Source organism: Neoarius graeffei, chromosome 18 (genome assembly GCF_027579695.1).
Source record: "Neoarius graeffei isolate fNeoGra1 chromosome 18, fNeoGra1.pri, whole genome shotgun sequence".
NCBI lineage: Eukaryota > Metazoa > Chordata > Actinopteri > Siluriformes > Ariidae > Neoarius > Neoarius graeffei.
The window spans coordinates 33,110,561-33,123,212 of NC_083586.1; the positions used below are offsets into that span (position 1 = coordinate 33,110,561).

At 38.6% G+C, this 12,652-nt stretch overlaps 1 protein-coding gene across 3 annotated transcripts in view; it reads right to left on the reverse strand.

Annotated features, from left to right (window-relative positions):
- LOC132866128 (fibroblast growth factor 14-like) overlaps nt 1–12,652 on the reverse strand; it is a 140,351-nt gene that overhangs the window by 57,804 nt on the left and 69,895 nt on the right. For all 3 annotated transcript variants that reach the window (XM_060898713.1, XM_060898714.1, XM_060898715.1), the window contains exon 2: nt 655–765. In XM_060898713.1, coding sequence (XP_060754696.1) covers nt 655–765 — 111 coding nt within the window. The remainder of the gene's footprint in view (nt 1–654; nt 766–12,652) is intronic.

Sequence of the window (12,652 nt, forward strand, 5' to 3'; positions counted from 1 at the left end):
ATGAATTTCTCACAAAACGTGTCCAAATCTTTGCAGTTTGAACATTCTTGGGCCATGATTGCAACATAAATCCACCTTCTGTCATGTTGCTGCACCCGCCAGCAACACATCTATGTGGAATGGCTATAAATTAGCTCAAAATGGAAGATCGAAGTTCCAGTTAGCTCTGTGTTTTAGTATAGCAAAAATGGTGATGAGACCAATAGCCTTACCATGGTGACATCACAGATGTCAAGGTCATTCACTCAGACCGCTACCTATATGAATCATTTTAATCATAAAAATTATTATATTAGATTTATTGTTAATGCTTAAAACTAATCCTATGCCATTCTTGAGGTTTCAAGGCATTTATAAACAAAAAGTGAGGCCATGGTTCTGCGTATCTCCTTTAAGTACATAGTTACATTGTAGAGTTAACTACCAATCCCTGCAATTTCGCTGTTAAATTCTCATTGCACTCAATTATGAATACAGCCCTTAGGCATATAGGCTGATACCTGGTTTTATATTTAGATTAATTTGGTCTTTATCCATTACAATAGGATTAGCAGTAAATCCATATGAACATTTATTCTACAGTTATATGACAGACTCTCAAAACACCATTTATGGAGCAAAAGTATGGTACAGATACTTGTAAAGTGAACTCACAGGAGTTAGTGCTGTCATCTTTGGTCCCATCCAAACATCCATCTGGGCTCATCTGCAAGTAGTAGCCTTGCCTGCAATATAACCTGGTCACAATGCCCTTGAGCTGGGGATCTGGGACCAGGAGAAAGAGAGAGACAAAAAGAGAAAACAAAAGAAGATTAAATATCTCATCTCATCTCAATATGGTAAAGTAAATATTACACCACACAGTGTCAAATATCAGCAGATTTAGAGTCATGATGCAGGGTAGACCTCCTCTGAGTATTTAATCCAAAATAAACATCACATTATACAGAGTCAGATACCAGAAGATTTGGTATCATGTTGCAGGACAGACCTCCTGTGAGCATTCCATTCGGCAAGCTGTCTTACATCATTTATCATCTATTGCAATATTTATTATCTGTTTCTCTAAATGGCACTTTATAGCCCTAAATCCAAACCCTTGTAGGAGTTATAGGTGCAACCAAAACAAGATATATTAGAAATGGATATATAAATTTTACGAGCGGCATGGTGGTGTAGTGGTTAGCACTGTTGCCTCACAGCAAGAAGGTCCTGGGTTTGAGCCCAGTGGCCAGTGAGGGCCTTTCTGTGTGGAGTTTGCATGTTGTCCGCGTGGGTTTCCCCCAAAGACATGCAGGTTAGGTTAATTGGTGGCTCCAAAGTGAGTGGGAATGGTTGTTTGTCTCTGTATCAGCCCTGTGATAACCTGGCAACTTGTCCAGGGTGTACCCTGCCTCTCGCTCATAGTCAGCTGGGATAGGCTCCAGTTTGCCTGCAACCCTGTAGAACAGCATAAGCGGCTACAGTTGATGGATGGATGGATGGATATACATTTTACAATATGTCATAATGATGTGGCAATGGCAGTGGATTGTGTTGTACTTGTTTTAACAAGCATGTCTGCTTTAGGAGTTATATAAGTTCTTCTTTCGGCTGCTCCTGATAGGGGTCACCATAGCGGATCTGTTCCGCATATTTGATTTGGCATAGGTTTTACACTGGATGCTCTTCCTCATGCAACCCTTCCCAATCTATCCAGGCTTGGTACTGGCACTAAATATGCACTGGTTTGTGCAACCACGATGGCTGGGTATTTTTACCGAATCTACATGTCTTTGAACTGTGAGAGCACCCAGAGGAAACCAATGCAGACACAGAGAAAACATGCAAACTCCACACAGAAATGCCCCTGTCATTAGGTTCAAACCCAGAACCTTCTTGCTGTGAAGGGACAGTGCTAACCACTGCCCCACCATGCTGAAGAGTTATACAAGTTATTGGTTATTTATTCAACTCCAGAATTATTGGCACCCTTTTTGAAAATGAGAAAAAATAGCATATACATTAAATAACATTAAATGGGCAACATTTTTAGCTTAAATCTATGGTAATTAATAACTGATTTAAATGAATATATTTAATTTCATGTCATGTTTTGATAAGCTTTGAAACTAGAGGCTGATATTATTTTGTGATATTGTAACTGGTGTTTATGACTCCCTCAATCTTCACAAGAGCCCCTGGACCATTACATTTCCAAAACAAAACACTTGCAAAGCCTACTTGACCCAACACAATATTTTAGTGGCCATATTTTCCCTGAACGACATTCCTATGTATGTCCAAACAATAATTAATTTGTGCACAGACAAAAAGATGACTTTGGTTTCATCTGAGCACAACACACCATTCCAATTGTTAGTCTAGTGACATTTGGTGAAAACCAGGTACTCCAGTTTGTGGGCTGCAAATTTAGGTTCCTTACTAAAATTAATGTTAGGTTTAGGTGTTGGCATGATATTAAGTACATTATATTAATTATGATCTCAATGAAAGGTCCTCACAGGGATGTGTGTGTGTGTGTGTGTGTGTGTGTGTGTGTGTGTGTGTGTGTGTGTGTGTGTGTGTGTGTGTGGCATAAAGGATGCATTAAAAAAGCACAAAGCAAAAAGTAAACACAGGCAGACAATTTTCCAGTAGAAAATGTATGTATTTGCTATGGTCAATAGTATTTAGTTTCTCTCTTACAGATACATTTTTCCAAGATGACACAATAATATGACACTTCCATGCAGTGGCACAGCTTGAGCAATATAATACTATATGTTCAAGATACAGAAGGCTTTATAGTATTCTTGTTATCTTCAACTCACTCTTTTTCCTTTCTGGATTATGTAGGTGAGGGAATCCCTTTTTTTTAAAGTGTCTTTGACACTTACTGTACACACCCATAATATTACACACTCCAGATGGTAGTGACCCACTTTCAGATGCACAGGAACATTCCTCACATAAATTAGAGAGCAACTTCTCCCTCTCTTTGCCTCCATGAGGCAGATTGCCTTACCACATGCTGTGATCAACCTTTCAGGATTCAATATCAGATTAGCATTATCACAGAATGGTTATTCACTTTCTTTCAGACCATGGCTTGTGTGTGTGTGTGTGTGTGTGTGTGTGTGTGTGTGTGTGTGTGTGTGTGTGTGTGTTTTGTGTTTGTACTGAGCTTTAAAGGGCATACCTGTTTTCTAACTTCTATCTTGTTTAATATAAGAAATGAGCATTCACAAGCTGCTAAGGACATGATAACCATTTAAAGGGAAATTACACCACATTACAGTGAACCATAATGACTGTAATAAGAAGGATCTAATTGCTGAACTAATTCTTATGTTCTGTTTTTATGATTATATCCACTAAAAACCTCAGGAATCTTGAATATTTCCAGAGTCACACTCTGGCTCTGTTGCCATGGAGAGTTTCCTGGCTCCTTGACACACAGCTCCTCCCTCAGCCACAGTCTGTTACTATGGAGATGTTCTTCCTGTCTAGGATTTCCCTCATCCTGACTGTTGCCAGGGAGACCATATCAGGGATTCCCATTTCCTGTCCTCTACAGACACTTCTTAGCTATTTTTTCCAACAAATATGTTTTGGTTATCCTGTCTCTACCTAGGTGTGTGGGATTGTGTCTGTCTTTTAGAACAAAAGAAACAATTTGCTTGAGAGTGCTGTATCCTATCATGTCATGGATGATCATTAAATGTGAACAGATACAGACACAGCCTTGTTTACAGTTCAACAGTCCAGTGATGCAGGTACAAGATGACTCTTTAATTTTTCATCATTCTGTGCCAGACTTGAAATATCTTCTCATGTTTGGAATGATCAGTGCATGTGAGATACCACACTGCAAACCCTAAGCAGCTATGGTCAGTATTAAACTAAACTAAGGATGAAAGAAAATAAAGATTTCATAGTGTGACAATTACATGACTATATGATTCAATACGATTAAAAATAAATCACAGTATCTCATTATAACTTCACATTATATAATTTGACTTGACATAACAGACTATAATTATAGAAGCAGGGCAAGTATTCTTTAGTTATGGACGCTGCTTGGATATTTTTCATGTTGAAAGCATTTATTTTAGTCTTCAAGAGTTTTTTAAAAACAATGAAAAAACAAATCCCAGATTTTCACCTGGTATTTAAAAAAAAATCAAGGTTATTTCAAAGTAAACCCTGAATAATGTTTCTCTGATGCATCATTATGTATCACATTAATATACCAATAATGTTATTTCACAGTTTCAGATATTACCACATTATACCTTTATCTAAATACAATGTAATACTGAAAACTACAAATCCACCTTTAACTCACTAAGTAATCAAGGTTTTGCTTGTTTCAGGCAGCATTGATGTGCAAGTGAGCAAACAAGAGCCCTCTGATTCAGATGCCCTTCAGACGACCTTCTAGTGTTGCCAGAGGAAATGGCAAGACTTCAGAGACATGCTGTGTCACACAATGTAATTGGTGAATGGCTACATTTTAAAGAGAACTCTAAGTGGTGTGTGTGTGTGTGTGTGTTTTCCACAGATCTTGTACTGATAAGACACAAGATTAAAATTCTCACAGCTGCAGGAAGATGATAAATAGAGCCCACTGACAATATAACTGGCGACAGTCTTACTAACTGATGTGGAACCATATTCTTTTATATATATATATATATATATATCTCATTCTCATCTCATTATCTCTAGCCGCTTTATCCTTCTACAGGGTCGCAGGCAAGCTGGAGCCTATCCCAGCTGACTACGGGCGAAAGGCGGGGTACACCCTGGACAAGTCGCTAGGTCATCACAGGGCTGACACATAGACACAGACAACCATTCACACTCACATTCACATTCACACCTACGGTCAATTTAGAGTCACCAGTCAACCTAACCTGCATGTCTTTGGACTGTGGGGGAAACCGGAGCACCCGGAGGAAACCCACGCGGAGAACATGCAAACTCCACACAGAAAGGCCCTCGCCGGCCCCGGGGCTCGAACCCAGGACCTTCTTGCTGTGAGGCGACAGCGCTAACCACTACACCACCGTGCCGCCCATATATATATGGCGAGGGCCCTTCTGTGTGGAGTTTGCATGTTCTCCCCGTGTCCGCGTGGTTTTCCTCCGGGTGCTCCGGTTTCCCCCACAGTCCAAAGACATGCAGGTTAGGTTAACTGGTGACTCTAAATTGACCGTAAGTGTGAATGGTTGTCTGTGTCTATGTGTTAGCCCTGTGATGATCTGGCGACTTGTCCAGGGTGTACCCCGCCTTTCGCCCGTAGTCAGCTGGGATAGGCTCCAGCTTGCCTGCGACCCTGTAGAAGGATAAAGTGGCTAGAGATAATGAGATGAGAATGAGATATATACAGTGGTGCTTGAAAGTTTGTGAACCCTTTAAGAATTTTCTATATTTCTGCATAAATATGACCTAAAACATCATCAGATTTTCGCACAAGTCCTAAAAGTAGATAAAGAGAACCCAGTTAAACAAATGAGACAAAAATATTATACTCGGTCATTTATTTATTGAGGAAAATCATCCAATATTACATATCTATGAGTGGCAAAAGTATGTGAACCTTTGCTTTCAGTATCTGGCGTGATCCCCTTGTGCAGCAATAACTGCAACTAAATGTTTCCAGTAACTGTTGATCAGTCCTGCACACCCACTTGGAGGAATTTTAGCCCATTCCTCCATACAGAACAGCTTCAACTCTGGGATGTTGGTGGGTTTCCTCACATGCACTGCTCGCTTCAGGTCCTTCCACAACATTTCCATTGGATTAAGGTCAGGATTTTGACTTGGCCATTCCAAAACATTAACTTTATTCTTCTTTAACCATTCTTTGGTAGAACGACTTGTGTGCTTTGGGTCGTTGTCTTGCTGCATGACCCACCTTCTCTTGAGATTCAGTTCATGGGCAGATGTCCTGACATTTTCCTTTAGAAATCGCTGGTATAATTCAGAATTCATTGTTCCATTCATGATGGCAAGCCGTCCTGGCCCAGATGCAGCAAAACAGGCCCAAACCATGATACTACCACCACCATATTTCACAGATGGGATAAGGTTCTTATGCTGGAATGCAGTGTTTTCCTTTCTCCAAACATAACGCTTCTCATTTAAACCAAAATGTTCTATTTTGGTCTCATCCGTCCACAAAACATTTTTCCAATAGCCTTCTGGCTTGTCCACGTTATCTTTAGCAAACTGCAGATGAGCAGCAATGTTCTTTTTGGAAAGCAGTGGCTTTCTCCTTGCAACCCTGTCATGCATACCATTGTTGTTCAGTCTTCTCCTGATGGTGGACTCCTGAACATTAACATTAGCCAATGTGAGCGAGGCCTTCAGTTGCTTAGAAGTTACCCTGGGGTCCTTTGTGACCTCACTGACTATTACACGCCTTTCTCTTGGAGTGATCTTTTTTGGTTGACCACTCCTGGGAGGGTAACAATGGTCTTGAATTTCCTCCATTTGGACACAATCTGTCTGACTGTGGATTGGTGGAGTCCAAACTCTTTAGAGATGGTTTTGTAACCTTTCCCAGCCTGATGAGCATCAACAACGCTTTTTCTGAGGTCCTCAGAAATCTCCTTTGTTCGTGCCATGATACACTTCCATAAACATGTGTTGTGAAGATCAGACTTTGATAGATCCCTGTTCTTTAAATAAAACAGGGTGCCCACTCACACCTGATTGTCATCCCATTGACTGAAAACACCTGACTCTAATTTCACCTTCAAATTAACTGCTTATCCTAGAGGTTCACATACTTTTGCCACTCACAGATATGTAATATTGGATCATTTTCCTCAATAAATAAATGACCAAGTATAATATTTTTGTCTCATTTGTTTAACTGGGTTCTCTTTATCTACCTTTAGGACTTGTGTGAAAATCTGATAATGTTTTAGGTCATATTTATGCAGAAATTTAGAAAATTCTAAAGGGTTCACAAACTTTCAAGCACCACTGTATATATATATATATATATATATATATATATATATATATATATATATATATATATATATATATATATCATACAGTCCCTTCCACAATTACTGGCACCTCTTGTAAAGATAAGTAAAAAGGGTTAGAAAAAAACCCCACCCTTTGGTGAAATCGCTTCATCTCAACCTTTAATTGAAATATGAAATAAATTTATTCAGAACCCCCCCCCCCAAAAAAAAAATCTCTCATCAAGAAATAATTATTTTCAACAAAAACACATGTGCCACTATTATTGGCACCACTGGAAATGATAGTGAACACAATGTAACTGAGGCTTGTTTCCCATTTAAACTGTATATTTTTGACTTGATTGGAGTATGTAGGAGCTTTCAAGCAGTAATCCATGACTTCCTGATTAACTAGGGGACAAATATGATGTGACACAGAGGCCAAATTCTCTTAGTCATCCATCAGCATGGGAAAGTTAAGAGAACACACAAACCAAATGAGGGAGAAGTGTGTTGACCTTCATAAGTCAGGGAATGGTTATTAAGAAAAAAAAAAAGACTACTCGCCTGAAAATGTCCATTTCTACTGTTAGGGCAATTTAAAAAAAATAAAGTGGACACCAAGTGGAACCATTACAAACTTGCCTGGAAGAGGGCCCAAGTTTATTTTTTCCCCCACATTTACTGAGGAGGATGGTAAGAAAAGAAAAAAAAGAAAAAAAATCCCCAAGAATAACTCTTGGTGAATTACAATAAAAAATAAAACCTTAGGGTTTCCAAATTTCCAAAACCACCATCCATGCCAACAGATTATTTGGAAGCTAGGCCAGAAAAAAAGCCTTTTCTGCCAGTTAACCACAAATGTAAACACCTGAAGTTTGCAAAACGCTAAAACAACTTTGAACAGAACTGTGTTCTGTGGTCTGATGCAACAAAAATTAAACTTTTTGGCAATAAACACTCAAGGTGGGTTTGGTGTAAAAAGAAGGATGGCTATAATGAAAAGAACCCGATCCCAACTGTAAAATATGGTGGAAGTTGTATGAGGTTTTGGGGCTGTTTTTACTCCAAAGGCCCTGGAAACCTTGTTACGGTATATGGCATCATGGACTCCATGAAATACCAGGACATTTTAAATCAAAATCTGGCTGCCTCTACCAGGAAACTAAAACTAGGTCATCATTTGATCTTCCAGCAGGACAATGATCTGAAGCATACGGTCAAATCAACATAAAAATGGTTCACTGATGACAGAATCAAACTTCTGCCCTGGCCATCTCAGTCCCCTGACCTGAACCCCACTGAAAACCTGTGGGTGAGCTGAAGAGGAGAGAGCACAAGAGAGGACCTCAGACCCTGGATCATCTGGAGAGATTGTGTAAAGAAGAATGGTCTCAGATTCCCTGCTCTCTATCTCCAACCTTATAGAATGTTATAGGAGAAGACTCAGTGCTGTTTTACTGTCAAAGGGAGGGTGTACAAAGTATTAAATGCAGTGCTACCAATAATTGTGGTACATGTAATTTTTTTGTTGAAAATATGTATTTCTTGATGAGTGATTTGTTTTTCCTCTGAATAAATTTATTTTAATTAAAGGTTGGATTTTTCTCATTTTTTCAGTGCAAGATGAAGTGACCACCAGAAGATGGACTTTTTCTAACCCTTTTTACTAATCTTCACAAGGGGTGCCAATAATCATGAAGATCATTGTATGTATGATTTACCTTTAGCATAACATATTTAAATACATGCATTTGTATTTCCTAATTATGATATGATATGAAACATCTGGATCTAAACAGTTAAATGAAATTCTGTGGTCTAATTGTTATTTTGTAATCTCTCAGAGGGGAAGTGCAGTTCATAGATTATTTTGCATTAAATATATTGGATATAATTATACTGGGGCCACTAATTGTGTACACTTTATGAGTATAACTTGGCTTCTATTTATTTCAAATAGAAATGTATTTGATGGGTATGATTAAATTCAAAAATGATTCTAATACCCTTACAATAGATTATAAAATGAAATACTGGTATCAGTAACAGACTACTAAACTTTTATCAAGCTATTTTTGAGGTTAAATCAGAAAAGGACTGAAAGAGAAGGGTGGGATAAAACTGATACATACAGAAAGAGATGAGGTAGGACTGAGGTGCCATAAGTAATCAGGAAGATGTTGTTGTAGCTCCCGAAAAGAAATGTGGTAGTGTACAAATGAGACATTCACACACTGAAGGTGCCTCTCTCCCTACGACACGAGAAAGCATGCCTCCTCGTCAGTTCAAACTGACAATATGTTGCTGATGACATTTTAATACATTGTTCATTTGTGGTTTTGGCTCAAAATGCAATCAAGCACTGATTGTTATCTGATGATAAAATTAATATTTATGCTTAATGAGTTTATAAAATATATTTTATAGTATTTTATTACATTGATATACACTGAATACATTGATAAAATTAGGAGCTACTTCCAATCCAATGTGATATGCAATTATAGGAAAATAATCAAGGGGACTCCTGGTTCGTTACCATTTTGAAGCGATTTACTTTAAGCAATTTGCCAGTGCTTGCAATTTTTAAAAAATGTATTATTTATTTATTTATTTATCTGTTATTTTAATTACAGCTTGCACTACTGTCAGAGCTGCTGTTACAGAAAAATAATCAATGCTTTCTGAGAATTCAACAGTGATATACAGTAAATAAAATTACAACACAACTTCAGAACTTCAACCCCATGCTCTATTCAGTTTTTAGCATTGCATTGCATTTATGTTTTGTGGAACAAAATGAAAATACAGATAAAATGCATAAAACTGTGGAACTGGCATGCATGGGTGTGGCAGAGATATTGGTATTTTCTTTAGCATCAGAGTGAGTAATAGCCTGGTGAAGAGCAGTGTAACTGTAAAAAGGGGTTGGTTTGAATTAAGACATTATCAGTAACTGTGGTTACACTGTGTGCACAATTATTAGGCAAGTTGTATTCCTGATGATTAATTTTATCGTTGAACAAATACAGTGCTCTCAGTCAATCCAAATTGTTAATAAACCTAAAACCAGAATGATTAACAAAGGAAAGGGGAGTTTAGGCCTTCTCAGGGGAATATATAAGTGTGCAGAATTATTAGGCAACATTTAGTGTGCAGAATTATTATGCAACTAAATGAAAAGCTTAAAGTTTCCCATCTCACTTGTTTATTTTAATTTTCAGTGTAACAAATAAACAACTCAGAATTAACAAATAAACACTTCTAGCATTTCAAAAATATTCAGTGACCAATATAGCCACCCTTCTTTTCAATAACTGCCATGAGCCTTCCATCCAGTCTGTTAGTTTTTTGATTTGTTGACGATCAACTTTTTGTGCAGGAGCAACCATGGCCTCCCAAATGCTATTCAGAGTGGTGTATTGTCTTCCCTCGCTGTAAATCTCATGCTTAAGAAGGGGCCACAAGTACTCAATAGGGTTTAAGTCAGGTGAGGAAGGGGGCCATGTCATTACTTTGTCATCTTTAAGGCCTTTGTGGGCTCGCCAAGCAGTGGAGTACTTGGGTGCATGTGATGGTGCATTGTTCTGCATAACAATCATGGCCTTCTTGAATGATGCAGACTTCTTCCCATACCACTGCTTGAAGAATGTATCTTTTAGAAACTGGCAGTAGGTTTGGAAGTTGATGTTAAGTCCATCTTCAACCTGAAATGGTCAAACTAGCTCATCCTTAATAATAGCAGCCCATGCCATTACCCCTCCACCACCTTGCTGGTGTCTGAGTCAAAGTGCCCTGTGTCCATTAGTTATCCAGCTATGGGCCCATCCATCTGGTCTATCCAGAGTCACTCTCATTTCATCTGTCCATAAAACCTTTGGAAAATCTGTCTTCAGATATTTCTTGGCCCAATCTTCACATTTCAACTTGTGAGTCTTGTTTAGTGGTGGTCGTGTTTCAGCCTTCCTTACCTTGGCCATGTCTCTGAGCACCGAACACCTTGTCCTTCTGGACACTCCAGGTCGGTTGCAGTTCTAGAATATTGTGGCACTGGAGGATAATGGGTTCCTGGTAGCTTCATGTTTAATCCTTCTCAAGTCTTTTGTGGTTAATTTGTGTCTTTTCTTCTCTCATTTTTTGCGACCCTGTTGACTATTTGCAACAAAATGTTTGATTGTTCTGTGCTCACATTTCTATAGCTTAGCTATTTCAAGAGTGCTGCATCCCTCTGATAGGCATTTTAAAATTTTTGTCTTTTCAGTGTCTGTTAAATCTCTTTTTTGGCCCATTTTGCCTGAGATAAAGAAGCTGCCTAATAATTATGCACACCTTAATATAGGGTATTAATTACTTTAGGTCACACCCTCCCTCATTACACAAATAAATACCACCTGAGAATGCTTAAATCCAATTAGCATTCAAGTGTATCTAGCTTGCGGTTGGAAAACATGCATAGAAATAATGGTAGGGTCAGAGTACTCACTTGCCTAATAATTGTGCACACAGTGTAGATCAATTCACACGGGGCCATGGGGCTCGAACCTGGACCTTCTTGCTGTGAGGCAACAGCGCTAACCACTACACCACCATGCTGCCCCCTCTGTATTTATACTAAATATAATTAAACTCCCCTCATTCCCTTTAAAAACTGACAGTGAAGCAACAGCTCAGCGCATTGACACTTAAAATGACAAATTTCCTCTACAGATTTCTTGTAGATATGTGAGTGATAGAAATAACCACTGGCTGTCAACAGAATCAACAACAAACACATTTTCTGTTTTCTTTTTTGTCTTTTGTTCGTATGAGCCTCTAGGACAGTATTTCGTGTTGAAAGTATTATTTACTGGCAAACGAGACATTTTATTCATTCAGTCATCTTCAATAAAGGCTTTGTACTGGTCACAGCCAAACTAGGGAACACTGGGGACAATGTACACACCCATTCACGCACTCATTCATACCTAGGGATAATTTTGCCTCGACGATCCACCAACCAGTATGTTTTTGGAAGGTGGGAGGAAACCAGAGATCCTGGAAGAAATCCGAACAAGGTAAGAACATGGAAAACTCAACACAGACAGTAACCAAAGCTCAGGACTGATAAATTGTTTCTATTAATTATATGATGTTCTACATGCAATGTGTCAGCTGTCTGTCATGTTTAGTAGTGACAATGAAGTTTGTTACTTGGTGAAGTAGGTTTCAGCTCTTGTGACAGCAGATTTCAGTTGTTGCTCCCCCTGTTACCAACATACACTTTCATGTCTGACCACAAACATTACAACTAGGCAAGTACAGCAGAAAAAAAAATCTTACTGTTAAAAGTTTAAAGAGTTAATACAGGTTTGCACAGATATGTCATGAGATGGTTGGGCGTTATGACATGCACAGCAGTATGCAAACAGTGCAAAGACAGAAATGACAAGAAAAGCCAGGGTCTCTGCTGGATCTCCTTGACCTTGCATGACAAGGTGAGAGCAACTTATCAGAAAACATTATGTTTATTATGTTGATACTTAAAAGTGCTGACTGCAAAGTCATCTGAAATTAAATTTTTTTTGTGTGTGTGTGTGTGTGTGGTATTTTCCTATGTTCCACAAGAAAAATATGCGGACGAGATGTGATCATTTTGATGTGCTGAGGGTTGCTTTTCTCCATTTTGGGACCGTTTT